The 17,429-nt window shown below is 39.5% G+C and overlaps 3 protein-coding genes across 8 annotated transcripts; 2 read left to right on the forward strand and 1 right to left on the reverse strand.

Annotated features, from left to right (window-relative positions):
* Positions 1-147: 147 nt before the first annotated feature.
* LOC116200917 (pleckstrin homology domain-containing protein 1-like) lies at positions 148-1,033 on the forward strand. The gene has a single exon (XM_031531888.1). It carries the CDS (start codon positions 316-318, stop codon positions 745-747), a length of 432 nt encoding a protein of 143 aa, XP_031387748.1. The 5' UTR covers positions 148-315; the 3' UTR covers positions 748-1,033.
* A 1,180-nt stretch (positions 1,034-2,213) lies between these two features.
* Positions 2,214-4,869, reverse strand: LOC116201502 (zinc finger CCCH domain-containing protein 25). The gene is made up of 5 exons (XM_031532763.1): positions 4,653-4,869; positions 4,290-4,553; positions 4,087-4,196; positions 3,807-3,994; positions 2,214-3,153 (listed from the first exon to the last, which is right to left on the reverse strand). Exons 2-5 carry the CDS (start codon positions 4,460-4,462, stop codon positions 2,563-2,565), a joined length of 1,062 nt encoding a protein of 353 aa, XP_031388623.1. The 5' UTR covers positions 4,463-4,553; positions 4,653-4,869; the 3' UTR covers positions 2,214-2,562.
* Positions 4,870-7,526: 2,657 nt separating this feature from the next.
* On the forward strand, positions 7,527-17,156 carry LOC116198784 (villin-1). Of its 6 annotated transcripts, none has more exons than XM_031529016.1 (24): positions 7,527-7,684; positions 8,401-8,495; positions 8,739-8,838; positions 9,068-9,136; positions 9,448-9,684; positions 10,066-10,243; positions 10,324-10,456; positions 10,865-11,030; positions 11,398-11,548; positions 11,627-11,712; positions 11,816-11,971; positions 12,068-12,136; positions 12,585-12,653; positions 12,801-12,938; positions 13,617-13,745; positions 13,858-14,005; positions 14,156-14,166; positions 14,575-14,715; positions 14,922-15,047; positions 15,277-15,339; positions 15,583-15,787; positions 16,317-16,474; positions 16,596-16,756; positions 16,962-17,156. In XM_031529016.1, the coding sequence occupies exons 2-23, from the start codon at positions 8,440-8,442 to the stop codon at positions 16,707-16,709; spliced, it is 2,703 nt and encodes a 900-aa protein (XP_031384876.1). In that variant the 5' UTR covers positions 7,527-7,684; positions 8,401-8,439; the 3' UTR covers positions 16,710-16,756; positions 16,962-17,156. The 6 variants fall into 6 exon arrangements, with proteins under 6 accessions (XP_031384876.1, XP_031384878.1, XP_031384875.1 ...); XM_031529018.1 differs by having other exon boundaries at positions 16,912-17,150; XM_031529015.1 differs by having other exon boundaries at positions 16,596-17,150.
* The last annotated feature ends 273 nt before the right edge of the window (positions 17,157-17,429 follow it).

Below are 17,429 nucleotides of genomic sequence, written 5' to 3' on the forward strand. Positions count from 1 at the left end.
TTTTTTGTGTTTTTTTTTGTTTTTTTGGCTGAATGAAGAATTACTCGGTGGTTAGTTTATCGTTACAGTGACACTTGTCGAAGAAAACGACCATTTTACAGAGAGACCCTTTCTTTGGTTACGTCCTCGAAAACGCTGCCGTTTGGGATTAGTCTGGGATCTACCAATCGACAGCAGTGACGAAACTACACGAGCTAACCTCCCAAAGGACGATAGCTTCCTCCTCCTCTTCTTCTTCTTCTTCTTCTTCATCTTCTTTCCCCCGATCGGACCGATCCTCAAATCGCTCCGTGGAATTTTGAACAGAGCTCAGGAATGGAGAGCCTGTGGCGATCGGCGACGTTCCAAGCCCCGAACCCGGAAGAGTACAGCGGGATCGAGTTCTGGTCAAACCCAGAGAGGGCCGGGTGGCTGACGAAGCAAGGGGACTACATCAAGACGTGGCGCCGCCGGTGGTTCGTACTGAAGCAGGGGAAGCTCCTGTGGTTCAAGGACCCCAAAGTGACCCGCTTCTCGGCCCCGCGCGGCGTCATCCCGGTCTCCAATTGCCTCACCGTCAAGGGCGCCGAGGACGTCCTCAACAAGCCCTTCGCTTTCGAGGTGTCCACGAGCCAGGACACTATGTACTTCATCGCTGACTCCGAGAAGGAGAAGGAGGACTGGATCAATTCCGTCGGGAGGTCGATCGTGCAGCACTCTCGATCCGTCACCGACTCCGAGGTTGTCGATTACGATGTCGAGCGGTGATCTCCTGATCCGAACGGGTAGGGTAGGCTTCTGCTGCTTCTTCCTCCTTTCACCCACTTTGTACATTAGAGCGGGCTGATCAGGTTCCGGGTAGTAACTGTAACGAGTTAATAGCATAATCCTCGTACCTTTGTTCTTCAAATTTCAACTGCATGCGTGAGAATAGCTTCCGTTTGATTTAACCTCAGTGTGAGGTCGTGGGAGTGATGGTTGTTGAATTGTGGCATTTCCTCAAGTTGTTCTTTGCTCGATTTCCAAAGTTTGGATTTTTCTACTATTCGTGGTAATCGTCTGTGCACTGCAACTGAACTATGGAGAACGATTAGCTGCGTTACGCGTAATAGAATCAATCAAGCTGCTCGTGAATTGGGTTCGCAATAGGGGTGGCAATTCGTATCGTGTCGTGTTTATACGTGTCGTGTCTAAACGGATTCGTGTCATCGAAGTCATAACCCGTACACGACACGATTATTAAACGGGTCAGGTTTTGGAAACCCATACACGATACGTTTATATCCGTGTTAATCCGTTTAGACACGTTTAAACCCGTTTATTGAAACGTGTCATAATAGGTACACGTATACATGACACGATTATAAATGTTATCAGGACACGTTAACCTAACTTATTTATCCGATCAACTCAGTTACCCGGATACATTAACACGACATGTTTATCCGATTAACTCGTTTACCCCGAACACGTTAACACGACATGTGTTGGATTGGGTGAAAGAAAGGAAATTAGGATAGGGACTTAGGAAGTTAGGATTACGTGAAAATATTTTGGTAAATCCAAACGAGTTAACAGATTAAATGATTATAGTAACACGATTAAACATGTTTAAATAAACAGATTTAATCGTGTATAATCGGGTTACACGGGTTCAACCCGATAAGACACGTTTATTAACCGTGTTTAAACGGGTTGGACCCGTTTAGACCGATTATCAAAAATGTCCAACCCAAACCCGTTTAATTCTGTGTCATATCCATGTCGTGTTATCGTGTCGTGTGAAATATTGCCAGCCCTAGTTCGCAATGCCTTCATTCGTAGAGCAAGAACAGCTTTATGCAATGGAACCTCATATGACTAAGAGCAATAGTGAGTGGGTCTGCGTCGGAAATCAAGAAGAATTCTGCCTCATACTGATTCGATCGATCTTGACTGGAGTTACATCAAAAGCTCAAGCTATATGAGACTCGATCTATCTGCGCCTGGTCTATCCAAGAGAAGCATCAACTTCCCATTGGAACTACCACCATTCCATTCACGTGAAGCATTTACTTCCCGTTATCTTGTTCATGTAACTTCCTTTGGATTGGAACTACTACTGCTACCATGAGCCTACGCCATCAGAAATCCACTTCCCTCACCAGTGTAGGCTCTAACTTGGTATCACTTGAGCTTCAAATGCATGATCTACGAAGTTAATATTAGATGAAAACTGCCAAGAAATTGCAGCATAAGGGAGCCAAGACCAATCAATACATCTGCAAAATATCCAAATGGATCCATGAAAACCTTTCTGTTCTAGAATTAAAATAACATTACCACTCATAAAGAAATCATTCTATAGAGGGAGCTATCACATCACAAGTCCTGCCGAGGAGCTCGGCAAAGGTGCCTCGAACATCTCTCAATGTCACAATTAAAACTAACAGTTACCCGGGTTCAACAGTTTATAGTAGATATTCCTGCAGTTGTCATCTCCAGCATACTTCATCCTGAGATTTTCGTCTCAAGAAGAGTGATTAATTGAGATGACCACCTCACCACAAAGAAACTAAAAAGGCTTCATTTTAATGACATCATTCACCTATCTGATTCCCGGTGGCGATCATCTCTTCCTCTGTGACGAGTTGAGGAAAGATCCCTCCCACGAGTTGACCTACTTTCACCTCTTCTATCTTCATCTTTTCTTGGATAAGATTCGGATTCATGCCTTCGGGATTGCTTCTCTTCTCTTTTGTCTCTAGGCTCAAGATCGTCATTGCCCCTTCTCGATCTCTTCTCTTCCCTTCTATCATCATTTTCTCTCGAGCTGCCTTTGGAATGTTCATCAACATACCTTCTCCCATAATCTTTTGAAGCTGACCTAGAATGGTCACCACCATCAGATCTCCTCGATCTCTTATGTTGCCTTTGATCATCTCTTGTTTCCAATTCCTCGTCGACATGCCTTCTTGACCGGTACTCATCCCTCTCACCACTCCGCATGTCCTTGCTCTTTGATGCATGTCCTACATCTGTATCATGTGATCTCCAATTGTGCACAGAAGATTCAGGGAGACGAGTTTGGGCTCGATTATCAGGTCTTCTCTCACTTCTTGGCGGACCATCAAACTTGTCATGGCCCCACCGACCTTTTTGATCATCAGCACCCCAGCCGGTGTTAGCAGCTCTCTGCCATCAAAAGAGACCATGTAAAAGAACCAGATCAGGCTCCAAACAATTTTACCCTGAAGTGGTAAAACATAATCAACATCCAAAAATTTAAACCAACACAAAATTTTATCAGGTAAAAGCCAAAAGGAAATCGGGTGGCTCAACAGCATAGCAAAGCACATGCATTTCCTAAAACATTCATGTATTTAGAGTGTCAAATCAACAGTAGCTCAGCACACGGGTTCTTGAAGTAAATATGATCTATAAAGAAAGAACCTGATCAATTAATAGATTGGAGTCTACATTATTATGATGTGCTAACCATTAAGAACATTGTTGGAATCATATGAAGAAACAGACTCAATTACAAATTACCAAGCCCCATGATAAAATAGAACCTAATTTTTATCATGAGAGTGAGCAACAACATAGATATTCAAGTGGCAAAATTATTAGGTTATTCACTTAACACTCACTGGATAAGTCAAACAAGTGGGAACAGCAATTACTGCCTTAGCAGCACAATCAGAGACATCATTCAGATTTCCGTATAAGCTGATCTTCAAATATAGCACGGAATGAGATCAAGGCATTCCAGGGAGCAGACAATAGAAAGTTCATATAAACAGTTTTGTAACGATTTGTTTGGCCACAGGGTTTGTATATCTTACTTGCTCATCATGGGAAAACTTGCATCCAGCTCCTCGAGTGCATTCGCCTCTTTGAAAAGCGCGGCAAACCCCTCGTTCCTCCCTTTTTTTCCTCTCTGCCTCTTCATCTTCTTCTTCCTTCTTCTTGTAGTTGGTGACGTGGTCAACTCGTATGATTCTACCAGCAACCGTTGCTCCATTCAAATTATCTGAGAAATAAGAAATACAACATTCATTCAATGTACAATTCTCGAGCTGATATGTTTCCACAGTTAAGCGGCGCATAGAGAGAGGGGCGAACCTACAGCAAGATTTGTACTCCTTTGATCCTCATAAGCAATGAAAGCAAAACCTTTGGATTTACCAGTGCCTTTGTCTCTGACGAGATTTACATCGACAATCTCTCCATATCTGAAAAGGCAAATAAAAAACATCTAACACCTGAAAAGGGTGGTGTTATTATGTACCTGACACGTAGAAATCAACTCGGATAAGCAGACTTACTGAGCAAAAACGGTGAGAAGGTCACCCTCTGTGAGATCGTAAGGAATGCCACCAACGAATACATAAGCAGAATCCTTGTACTTAGCATGCCAGGAAGCTTCATCTGATATTCCTAACGATGCTTCTTTAGAATTTATGTTCTGGATGCGTTTCACTAAGGTAAGAGGATTCATGTCGTCCTTCCAAAGGACCTTAAACTAGCAGGAATTCTACCAGCAGCAGCTTTCAAGGCCAGCAAGTGGAGATATGCTTATGTCCGTGAGCCTACGGGAATTCAGCGTTCATGGATACTGATCAGGGCTACAATTGCCAGTCAACCCAGATATCTCCAATCATAAGAACCCTAGGTGAAAAATCTCTGACCTCTTTCAGTTCAGCTTGGGTACAATACGATGGAGGCTTCGGAGCGGAATGCGCTGAGTTGCCAGCTGGAGATCGCCAAGAGTGAGAACGAAGGAGGAGGACGGACGTGGGAGCCGGCGAGAGCAAACGACGACCGGCAGCAGCAGAGAGAAGCTCCAAAGGGAAAGGAGTAAGGGGAGAGAGGAGGAAACTCGGCTAATAATTCAAATTGATGATGAAGAAGAGGCAGGCCCATGACAAAATGCATGGGCCTTCTCATTCCATTGTAAATAAATAATAACGGTACGTTTTATTTCAAGATTAAAAGTAATTTTAATTTTAATTATGAAAAAAGATAAATAAGATGTGGTTATAAATTTAATTTGAGAATGTGTATTTTTGTTGTGTAGTGTATTGACTTAAAATTAAAAGTTAAAATTTTTGACTTAATAAATATGTATTTTTATTGTGTAGTATGTTGAGTTAAAGTTAAAGTTAAAATTTTTGTGATTTTAACTTTGAAACCAAACATGGTGTAAATTTCTGGAGTATATGACGTGATGAAAACCGTCTCTAATATCTTATTCCGTCCGTGTAGATTATCGCACATAACAATCCCCGAAAATAGCTTAACACTTTAAGGAAAACTCAACTTGGGCATTCCTTTATACAAAAGCAACAAATCCCCCCGAGTATGGCAATGTACTTGATGATTCAGTCACAGCCCAATAGGACCATTTTGCCTAACAATGAATTTATAAAGAACTATAACTATTTAGGGCAGCTTGCCCATCATTTTCATGGAATTGTTCAAAGATATTCACTTCTTAAATCATTGTAAGAAATAATTTTTACTTACTAATACATTAATAATTTTTTTCGATAATGAGGGAGCCACGTAAGCCTATTACGAGGAAATGAAATAAAACTAAACAAATGACACATAAGTTCCATTGATGATAATAAAACCTATGACCTCTTGGTTCATGGCGGCATTTTGTGTCATTGCACCAAAACCGCTTCCTCATACATTAATATTTTTAAAAAATGGGTGTACATACATTAAGGTTAATTACACCAGAGGTACAAAAAGTTTGTAATGTGTAACAACATGGTATGAAATGTTTTTTCCGTGATGATTTGATACAAACCGTTTCAATTTGGCTTCAATCAAGTGCATTCCGTCAATTCCTCCTAACGATATTAACATTTTACTGATGTGGCACATCTGATGTGGCGCCTTTGTCACATGGATCAAATCATAACATGCCACGTCCTTAATGGATACATGAAATATGAAAAATTCCAAAAAATAATAAAAATGCAGAAAAATTTTTAAAGTAAAAAACAAATTTAGAAAAATCAAAGAAAAAAATTCAATATCCACAACAAAGTTTAAGAAAATAAAAATTAAGGAAATTAAGAAAAAGAGATATCAGATTTGCAGCCCCAGTGAGACCAGGTCTAGTCCTGTGCTACCATGGATGTCACCGGAGCTCCTAGATCTGCAAGGGAGAGAGAAAGAGAGAGAAGAAGTGGACAAAATATGGAACATGGAGAGTAAAAGAGAGAGGGATCAAAGGACTGGACTCCGTTGTGGAGGCTTTGTCTTTTTAGGGGGTTGTTGAACGCGGCCAAGGCAGAGCAGAAATCAAGACTCAAGTAGTCGAAGAGGGGAAGCTCAAGACAATGAAATGGTAGGACCCCGGACCTGCAAGAAAAAAAGAACGGACAGAAAGGAGAGAGAAGAGGGAAAGAGAATAGGCAGAAGAGCGAGACTGAGCTTGTGAGCTCGGAATGTAAAGGAGGTGGGGCAATGATGAGATGCGTGCTTGAGCTCGGATTGGTTCCAGACCATAGGAAGCCTAGGAACCTACGGCGATGAAGGAGCAAAAACTCACGGCGGTGCTCTGGTCTTGAGCTTGGTTCCAAGTGGAGGGAGCTGAGACAGAGGAAGTCAAGGCAATAGATCAGATTTCATGCGAAGGCCAGCAAATACAAGAGATAGGAATGAGGAGGTATCGGTGCGGTGATGAGATGGCGATGAGTTGCTCGCCGGCGGGAGCTGGTCCGATGGTGGTAGTCTGGACGAAGGCAGCACCACTGCCTTTTCTTCTCCTTCCTTGATCTTCATTCTTCATTCTTCACAAGTTGTAGGTAAGGAAAGATGGAGCAGAAACAAATTGAATTCTGAGGTTATTTATTTATTTATTTATATATTTTTTACATTTTAGATAATTGTTCTGTATTTTTATTATTTTTTTTGTGTTTTTTAGTTTTTCATATTATATCTCCATTAACGATGTGGCGATGTATGATCAATTTACATGGCAATAGTGACACATACAGTGCGTCAAGTCAGGAAAATGCTAACCGTCTGAAGACAATTAATGGAATGCACTTGATTAAAACTGAATTAAAACATTTAGTATCAAATCGTAACGAAAAAACATTGTAAACTTTTTGTATGTCCCATGTAATTAATCCACATACATTACACAGAAAATAATTATATATTGTTATTATAATCTATCTATTATTTGTCAAAGACAGGAAAAGGGAGAGACCGACACCTGTACCTTTTCTTTTTAGACCAAATTGTGTGAAAATCCGAAATGCCCTTTGAACGTTTGGGAGGGCGGGAAGCAGAGTCACATGGCGCTCTCAGCTTCTTGTCTCTCTCTACTTATCTTTCATCATGCCTAGCAAAAAAAATATTGAATGAGTATAGTTAAGAATCAATCAAAATGAACCAACTAAAATGCATAGGAGTGAATTCGTTCTCTCTATTACACATCCAAATGCATAAGCTAGTTCTCTTCGACGTGTTGGTGGGCCCTATCCATTTTCTCCTAATAGTAATTGGGACGATAAGTTGCTTTCTTTTAGCTTTCTTGTCTCTTTTTCGGTCCGCCTAACCAGACCAATCAGTCCCCTCCTCTCTCTCTCTCTCTCTCTCTCTCTCCATCCGAAGCAAAGCAGGTTTGCCTTTACCAATCTCCCGGACCCTTCTTCCTCCCCCTTCATTCACTGCGAGCAGCTGCCGAATGAAGGTAGTCTTCTGTGAATCTTGCCTCCAAATTGTGCTCTTTTCTCGATTGGTTCAGTCTCTGAAACAAATATGTCTCTCTCTACTTCGTTTCATTCAGTTCAGTACACCCAGTTTTCCCTTCCCTTTTCTTCTTTTTGGGCGACGCGGGTGGTTTTTTTGTGTGTTTGTCATTTAAGATTCGACTCGTTGGTATCAGAATGTCGTCCGCGTCGTCTTGCAATGAGTCATATGTTTATGTCTAAAGTGTGAACGAGCACAGTGCCGCATCACATTTGCAGAGTGAGATTTCCTGTTCATTGTAGGCAAAGCAAAAGGTGTACGTGAGTTCTGCTGCAGGTAGAAAAATGGGGTTGATTGAAATGGTTGAATATCTCATTCTTTGAATGTATTGCTCTTCCTCAACTGTGAATCATCTAAGTCGTAGAAACATTCTTAGCCTGTGCTTGCCAAGTCCTTGATTATGCTTCGTCATCCACCGGATAATTGTGATGCGATCGTATCATAATACCCTCTTGTAACAATGCATTGCTAATGGTGAAATGGATTGTATCTGGAGCATCGTGTCTAAATGCGTCCGAAGACATTGCTCAGCGCCTAAATAAGTGCATGAAATTCTGATTATCTCGAGCACTGTCCAGCTTGACCGACACGTGTGTAAAATCATATTGATTTTAGGTTGGCATTGATGATAATATCATAATAACACTTGCACCGCAGATACTACCGCTGCAAAGTATTTTTTGTTGATGAAAGAAAATGTCTCCTCCGTCCAAGGATATCGATTCAACATTTCAAGGTGCTGGAGCCACAAGGTACTCCTGACATTTACTCTCTCACAGTTTCTTTTTTTTTTTTTTTGTTCCTCATTGCAAGATGATGGTGTTCCTCCATAACTTGACGGGGTCAAATTCCTCCTATTTGGAAGCTTGACTATTAGCAATGGTCAAGTGTCTGCTTCTCATTCTGCATAGACCATGTTTTATGAGTTTTATGCTCTTTATTTGACCTATTTTCTTGCTAATCTCAGCAAACCTTTTGATCCCTCTTATCTTCAGTGGTCTAGAGATCTGGTGCATTGAGAACCATCGGCTGGTTCCCATTCCAAAGTCCTCACATGGGAAATTCTATTCTGGAAGTGCTTATGTGATTTTGAATGTAAGTTTGCTAAGCTACTAATTTTTTTTTTTTTATTTCGAGAACCTTCCAATGCTAAGCATAAAGTAAATGCTATATCTTAGCTTTTCCCTGGATTCAAGTAAACTGTTAGTCTGAATTCTTTAATAGTATGTGAAAAACCCCATATGAACTGTTGATTCTAATATCATGCCTTTTCATTATCTAGTAATGGAGTTGACTTTTAGTTGTCGCTTTCTTTACTTTTTAGACAGTTCTACAAAAGAGTGGCTCCCGTCAGCACAACATTCATTACTGGCTGGGAAATGAAGCCAAGGAGGTTAGCTTCTTTATTCTAACTCCCTATTTACCTGAAGTTTTGGCATTGTTACCAAATATTGCTGATTAATTAAATTTATTCCATCAAGCTGATTTATAGTCCAATTTATATGTGGAAAAGAACGGCTAAGAATTTCGTTGACGAGGTTCTGACATATGGAAGAAATAGACTTTATATTTGAAAGTAGTAAATTTGCTGGCGTATTTGTTTTCTTATATATCATGGTTATTAGGTTCGTGGTCTTTGAAATATGGTGTCTCTGAATCTGGTAGGACTTACGCACGCAATTATGTTTGCTCCCGTTTCTTCAGGAGGACTTGGCTTTGGCATCGGATAAAGCACTTGAACTTGATGACGCCTTGGGGTTATGTGCCGTACAATATAGGGAAGTTCAGGGCCAAGAGACCGAAAAGTTTTTATCCTATTTCAAACCGTGCATTATACCTGTAGAAGGAATTTACTCATCAGAAACAGGGAATGTCAATGGAGATACATATCATATCAGCTTGTTTACATGCAAGGGAGACCATGCCATTCATGTTAAAGAAGTAAGCTATATTTGACATTATATCTATCACTGCAAATCATTATTCATTACATCTGCCTACAATAACCAGCAAGATTTCCTGCATTCTGCGCGAATGTAGTACCGGCCAACTCAGCCACTTCTGTAGCTAATTTCATTTAGCCATGCATATTTGTAGGAAAGCTTGAAATTAATACATGTTATATCTGCAGAAAATATCTGGGATCTCTCTGGGGTCTCATACATCCAGTATGAATTATAGGCAATTTTGTGTAGAGAGCTGTAGGACTCGGCACGCAAAGCCCATTTCTTTTTATTTTGTTCTCTGTTACAGTTATTTTCTTGTGATTGCCTTGATCATCTATGAAATCATAAGCTCTTTATTCTTTGGCTCTCCATGCAGGTTCCCTTTAGTCGATCATCCTTAAATCACTTTGATGTATTCATTTTGGACACTGCGTCAAAAATATACCTCTTCAGTGGTTGTAACTCCAGTGTGCAGGAAAGAGCCAAAGCTTTAGAAGTTGTTCAATATATAAATGAGACCAAACATAATGGAAACTGTGAGGTGGCAACCATTGGTAATTATGTCCCTTGTCCTCTCTCTCTGTTGCTCTCTCTTCCTGGAATGAGATGAAATCCAGCTGTTTGGTTGCTGCAGAAGATGGGAAGTTTGTAGGAGATGCTGATGCTGGAGAATTCTGGAGTTTATTTGGTGGCTACGCTCCTATTCCTCGGGATTCGCCTTCTGCTTTTCCGGAAAAAGATTTCACTCATTCTATAAAGTTATTCAGGTAATTGTTCTGCTTCTGCAAAAAGAATGCTAGCATTTGGAGGAATCCTTTTTCCAGGATATGGTTCCACATCTCGCAAGTTTACTATCTGGGATTCATGGTGTTACCAGCGATAGCTTATCGTTCTATTCTGTATGAAAATTGGGAGGAGTCGATGGTGAATGTTGCAACTATGTGATTATCTAAGTGTCAGAGAGAGACACCCTTCAGTAATGCATCTTATGGAAAGCGAAACAAAATGAACATAGTTTAATATAGTTAGGATAGAGAATGAACTCATCAATGGAAAAAGGTAATAAAATAATATGGTAAAAGTAGCACGTACTTGTGATTTCCATGTTCCCAATTACTCAAATTTAGGATGTCTAGTCAACTTTCAAAGGGATGCTTGGTTTCGTCTATGAACAGGATAACTCTTCAGGGACAACTATGTGAACTTGGAGCAGGACCATTGACCAGGGAAATGCTGGAAGCAGACAAATGTTACATGCTGGATTGTGACAGTGAAATTTTTGTTTGGATGGGAAGAAGTAGCTTGATCACCGAACGCAGGACATCAATATCAGCTACTGAAGTAAGTCTCTAAATTTTAATAAGGGAAAAGTTCGGCTTGGATAGATGTCATAATAGCTAAAACAACTGATTTAGATGACTGGTTTAGATAATTATAATTCTTTTTCTTGCTCTATTTGATCTGTTCTATCTAATCTGTTTCTAGGCTTTGTGCTATTACTGTATTGCCCTAAAAGTGTCCTGCTAATTCAACCCCAGACAAAAAGATATCCTACTAATCAATAATTCTAGCAATATGGGAGTAAATTGTATAAAGTAAGATATAGACAATATCTGATTTGCATGTGAAATGACCCTGTCATTTCCTGAATGTGAGCTGGCATTTGTCTAATTTTATCTGAAACCTGATTAAATATGTTGTCTTGCAGGGTTTTCTAAGAAATGAAGGCAGGTCAGTAGGTGCTCGCGTGACCTTATTGACTGAAGGGTTAGAAACAACTGCCTTCAGGTCACACTTCGTTAATTGGCCTCATAAGGTGGATGCCAAGCTGTATGAGGAAGGTCGAGGGAAAGTAGCAGGTAAGTACCAATTGACTATGAGTCAGCTTTGTTACTTTCTGATCAAGAAACATGATATTTCTGATATTTTCTACACAGCTATATTCAAGCAACATGGTTATGATGTGAAGGAGCTTCCTGAGGATGAGTGCGAGCCTGTTATAAACTGCAGGGGAATGATAAAAGTAGCTTCCTTTGAACAGTCTGCATTTGCTAGTTGACTATTAATTTGGCATTATAATGTATATGGACACTATTTTGCTCTTCTGAGGTGGTCTTATGTTTCAGGTTTGGCGGGTGAATGGCGATCAACTATCCCTCCTTCCTATCCCTGAGCAGACAAAGCTTTATACTGGAGATTGCTATATTGTGCAATACACGTATTCTAGCATTGGAAAGGATGAGAATTTGTTTTATGCATGGTTTGGACGTGCAAGTTTAATGGTCAGGATTGTATAGTTGAAGCCTCAGAACTAGAGCTGCACATCTACTTTACTTTTGGATCTTGTAATTCATCCATGAATCTTTTAATGTTTGTAGGAGGACAGAGTTGAGGCTATTTGTCATATGAATGCTCTTGCCGACTCAACGAGGGGGCACCCAGTTTTGGTAAATTTATTTTTGTTCTCACATGCATATGCAGAATGCGACTCTTGCTTCTGCGAGGTAGATAACTAAGTCAATTCGGTTAATTAAATAGGCAATCTGTTTCTAGTTTCCTGGGCAATTGTAGCTTGGGTAGGACATAGAAGTCCCTCCATTGAAGTTAAATTGTGCTTCACTGTAGAATTGACTATCTTGTGAATTTAATACTAATATATGCATGACCATTGCCTATAGTTAATATCATACTGGAAACATGAAAGTTGACTTTTAAATTCCATCTTCCTATATGGGAAATATATATTTTTGTAAGAAGTATGAATGAGAGGCCATTTATGGAGGACTGCGCCATACTTTATTCCTTCTTTACTATGAAGTGGAACAAATAGTGTTGCTGGAGTTTTTTTAAATTCTATCCAATTGCACTCTTTTCAGCTTCAACATTCTGATGCAGGCTCGAGTTCTTGAGGATAAGGAACCAGAACAGCTTTTCTTGATTTTTCAGACATTAATTGTTCTCAAGGTTATTATAATCCTTTCTCCTTTTTTATATTTTTATTTTTCCCTCTTTTTTTAATTTTTTTTTCTAGCATTGTAAAGCATATTCTTAGCCATCTAAGTGATTAATAATAGTTTTGCTTTCTTCTATAATTGCTTGTCCTTTCTGTAGGGAGGTCAGAGTTCACGGTATACCACTTTTATAGCCGAAAAAGGTCTTCCAGATGAAACTTATCATGAAGGAAAAACAGCATTATTCCGGGTCCAAGGAAAAAGTCCAAATAATATGCAAGCCATCCAAGTTGACCAGGTAAATTGGAATCTTATTCATCAGAAAAAGAAAAGGTAAATTGGAATTTCAGCGTTTGTTATAGTGGCAAGCACCTCTTCTCTTGGAGATATACATGGCATGCTCCAGTAACCTCTCTGTTCCTTCCCCCCCTGTGCGTCCTCTCATATTTTGCAAAACCTCATTATCTTCAATAATTTTGTAGAATTTCAGTTTTTCCATTGGCATACTTAATAATCTTTTTTGTGATTTTGGAAGTTCAAAAAGGAAAGAGAGGATAAAAGGCAAAATTTCATGAATTATATCATGCAAAGCACCCTCCGTTTATTGGCATATACACGAGAATTACGGCTGTCATGTAAATATTAGTAAAAAAGAATGCTGACGTATTCACCACTTTCTAGTCTTGTGAATGGAGAAATCCACGATTGGGAGAGCTATACCTCTTAGGGGCTGACCCAACTCGAAACTAGATTAGTTAAAGTCCTTGGGCTTCCGGATACTAGGTGGTTCACGTTGAAAAGAAAAAATTTGTCTGCCCTTGTTCTTTCCATTTTTGCTAGTATTGTTTTGTGCTTACTTTTCATACAATTGGAGTTTACTGCTTCCAAATCCTGAAGGATCCTGTCGTGTTTCTAGGATCAACATAAGAACTGCAAATGTGAATATTTAAAGTATTGGCTACTGAAATTGTTGCAGGTGTCCAGCTGCTTGAACTCGTCTTACTGTTACATCCTTCAGACTGGACCTTCTGTTTTTACCTGGATTGGCAATCTCTCTTCCACAAGAGATCATGATCTTCTCGATAGAATGCTTGAATACATAAATGTATGCAATTCTCTTTAGAGCAGATGCTGTTAACACAATGAGATTATGGCATTATGCTTTAGTATCTAGTTTGGTTCTCTTTTAAGACCTTGTGTGTTATTGCTGTTTGCAGCCAGCATGGCAACATGTGTCAGTGAGGGAAGGGTGCGAACCTGATGAATTTTGGGAAGCACTTGGCGGAAGATCAGAATATCCTAAAGAAAAGGAGACCGCTAAGGCTATTGAAGATCCACATTTGTTTACTCTGATTCTCACTGATGGTAAGCAAAAGTACTATTCCCTATTGTTTGCCTTGGAAAGATAATGTGGGCCTGCGTTGGTTCAGAATATCCTGGCCATGACTAGCTCTGCAAGGACATCTCTAATGGTGATTGTGTTTCTTGGCTGGTTCATCACAAATTCGCAATCAGGTGACTTCAAGGTACATTGCCTTTATTTTTCTCCATTTCAATAGCTTGTCAGTGGTTATTGCTTGTATTTTCAACATCCTATTAGAAAAGAAGGAAGACCGTTATTTAGGAAAACTCCTAAACTTTCATGTGCCTTGTGTCAAGATTTTAATCGGCTATCACTCCAACCTGTGCTGCATCTCCTTTTTTTGGTTAAAAATGTTGCTTTGTATAAATTTATACTTGATGAACTACACCAAAGTACTGCTGCTTGTTCTGTTCACTACATACGAATGTTGAAATGAGGATTTCCATTTACTTTCATTTTATTGAACATTAACATGAACATGTGATAGTAAGAAAAGATAGTGAAATCCAATTATAAATATATTCCTTGAACTAGTTTCATAATATAATTTTTATGCTGGCATTAAATACAGGTGAAAGAGATATACAACTTTACTCAAGGTGATTTAACTACTGAAGATGTCTTTATATTAGACTGCCATGACGAGATATATGTGTGGATAGGATTCAATTCCAGTATTGCATCCAAAGGAGAAGCTCTTACTCTTGGCCAGGTATTGGAACTAACTTTGCTGCACATAATGGCACCAAAGATTGTCCCTAATCCATGGACTGCAATGAATCAGTAACAGAAATAGTCATGTAGCGATGGACCGTAGCATCAGGGCGTACTAAAATACAAGTTTAACAGTTTTATCTTGCGCGATGTGGTATTTATATGAGACTCTTTCCTTTCTCATCCATCTTCTGTAACTGTCAGAAATATCTTGAGAAGGATGTTCTGGTGAAAGGACTATCTTTGGATACTCCAATATACGTTGTAACAGAAGGTCACGAGCCTCAGTTTTTCACTCGTTTCTTTTCATGGGATCCCTCAAAGGCAAATGTAAGTACATATCCTTGAGCCTTGAAATAATGCAAATGGTATTACTCTTTTTATAAGATTACTTGAGTTGAGAGCGCTCAATGTTTCTTTGCTTGGATAACCATAGTGGTTACTGGAGCTGAAGACTTCAAAGAATATAGATTCTTCAAATAATGCATAGTTGATCGCAGCAAGCATGTTTTAGTGAAGAGTCTTTTATATACGATTGACTAAATTTCTGTTTGCACAGCTTCATGGCAACTCATTTGAGCGGAAGCTTGCCATTCTAAAGGGAGGAATACAACCTTCAGAAGTAAGTTTCTCGTGGGAGGCCAAATATTCATATTCTATTCTCTGTGATTCTTCTCTGAATATTTTCCCTCAAACAAACCCTTGCATGTCGTTTTTCTCTTAAATAATTGGATTTGGTGACCACTGTTGAACTAATAGTGTGAGCAAAAGATCAAGGTGAATAGATTCTTGGAAATCTTTCCAGCATATCAAGTCACGGAAAAAATTTCAGTTCTAATCGATCCTTGATTACCCATACTGCCAGGCACCCACGAGGAACTCATGGAAAAGACACTCAAGAGGAGCAACTCCTGATAGTTCAAGAAGCAGTTCAGTCAGTTCAAATGGGCATGGAAGGAGTGGATCACCCTTGCCCAACTTTAGGTCTTCATATGATTGGCGTTTCTCCAGCCCAACTCCGATAGCAAGAAAGCTGTTTTCAGAATTTTCACCTGCAAATGGAATTCCAGGTAATCTGCAATTTCTATGCATTACTATCTGTAAAGTAAGAGAGGACTAGTGAGAATTGTTACAAGCACGAGAATAAACGGATATTAGATCTGTACCTTTAGCCATTTCAGTGAGACAATATAATCAAGGCAACCTATCCTGGGGAATTTATTTGAATAAAGCTGGTTTTTTGCTCAATTTTAGTGTAATAGCCCTATCCTTCCCCTTGATTTCAACCTAAAACCTGGTAACAACAATCATTTCATGATCTTCTTAACACTTGATTTCATTTATTCAAACCTCGTAGTGTTACGGACCTCAACCTTTTGATGGGAATGGCATCCTAGTCGTGCTACTACAACACTCTATTAGACTTTTCCTATTTTGATAACTGATGGAGCTTCAATGAATCAAAGGAAATATGCACAGTACATACACTTATCAGACTGTTATCTGTTGGCAGGTTTAGCATGAATCTATGTTCCAATGACTGTATGTTTCCTTTACTCTGTATTTTGTTGGTAAGAAAAGAGTAACGGCAATCTTCAGGTTCTCCAGAGGCACAGTTGGGGACCCCTGCTGAGAATATCAATCCCATTCAGATTGAGGAAAGTGCTGCCGTAGAGAATCTGTTAATATACCCTTACGAACGGCTGAAAGTGACGTCGGATGACCCGGTCGAGGACATAGATGTGACGAGAAGAGAGGTTCCTTTTTTATCTATATGCATCCTTTTAACAGCAGAACGGACCCATTAGATAACCCTCAACTGCTTGGCTTTTAATCACGCTAGTCTTCAGGCTGAACGTTTCTTTTTATCACTTCCAGGCATACTTGTCCGAAGATGAGTTCCAGGAGAAGTTCGAAATCACAAGAAAATCTTTCTACCAGCTTCCTAAATGGAGGCAGAACAAGCTCAAAATGACCCTCCATCTCTTTTAGGTCCCTAAATCGAGATGGGACTGGCGTACTTCTCAAGGCATTTGCAGGTCAGATCACACAGTTATTAGTTCTCCATTCCGGTGGTAGTAGTAGTAGTAGTTGTAGTTAAAATCTAGGAAAGATATCTCCACAGAAAGGTGCCCTTTGATATTCGAGATGCCGAATCATATAATATAATCCTTTGGAATGATGTTTGCTGCAGGGGACCGCATGGAAGTTGTCGTTTCTGATGTCTTTTTTTTTTTTGGATAGGTGTCGTTTCTGATGTCTGCAGTCCTTATCTTCTAATTTTACCATTTTTGACTTGGACTGAGAATATATTGCTTCCATCTTTTTTCTATTGTTTGATTGATGATTGAAAATTCTCATTTCTGATGTCTCGTTGTAAAGATGAAATTACTATGCGTTTGCTGTATGAAGTTACCTCTTGACCTTTCTGGAGGGCTATGCGTAGAAGATGTGGTGATCACGAGGCATTGTGTAAATAAAATAAACTAATCCTTAATTGGAAAACTAAGGAGCTGAAACTTTGGAATACTATTTCGGACCCATTTAATTTGTTGCGCTTAGATTTGGTCCTCTTTTTTTTTGTCCGTCTTCCATTGTTACATTATCCACGAGAAGTAGGTCGTTAATTATATTCTCAACCTATAATTATAATTAAGAGATTTTGGATTCGATTTTTATAAGCGAATCTTTTCTATGCTTATTCTTTCCTAT

This window comes from Punica granatum, chromosome 3 (genome assembly GCF_007655135.1).
Source record: "Punica granatum isolate Tunisia-2019 chromosome 3, ASM765513v2, whole genome shotgun sequence".
Taxonomy (NCBI): Eukaryota; Viridiplantae; Streptophyta; class Magnoliopsida; order Myrtales; family Lythraceae; genus Punica; species Punica granatum.

Excerpts from the sequence above, each read along its gene's own strand:
- LOC116201502 (XM_031532763.1), bottom strand. The coding sequence starts at position 4,462 with ATGAATCCTCTTACCTTAGTGAAACGCATCCAGAACATAAATTCTAAA. Across the intron at positions 3,995-4,086 it reads GAGTACAAATCTTGCTGTAG|ATAATTTGAATGGAGCAACG; the intron begins GTTCGCCCCTCT and ends CTTATTTCTCAG. Across the intron at positions 3,154-3,806 it reads AGTTTTCCCATGATGAGCAA|AGAGCTGCTAACACCGGCTG; the intron begins GTAAGATATACA and ends TTTTGATGGCAG.
- LOC116200917 (XM_031531888.1), top strand. The coding sequence starts at position 316 with ATGGAGAGCCTGTGGCGATCGGCGACGTTCCAAGCCCCGAACCCGGAA.
- LOC116198784 (XM_031529016.1), top strand. The coding sequence starts at position 8,440 with ATGTCTCCTCCGTCCAAGGATATCGATTCAACATTTCAAGGTGCTGGA. Across the intron at positions 8,839-9,067 it reads GTGCTTATGTGATTTTGAAT|ACAGTTCTACAAAAGAGTGG; the intron begins GTAAGTTTGCTA and ends TTTACTTTTTAG. Across the intron at positions 15,340-15,582 it reads GAGGAATACAACCTTCAGAA|GCACCCACGAGGAACTCATG; the intron begins GTAAGTTTCTCG and ends CCATACTGCCAG.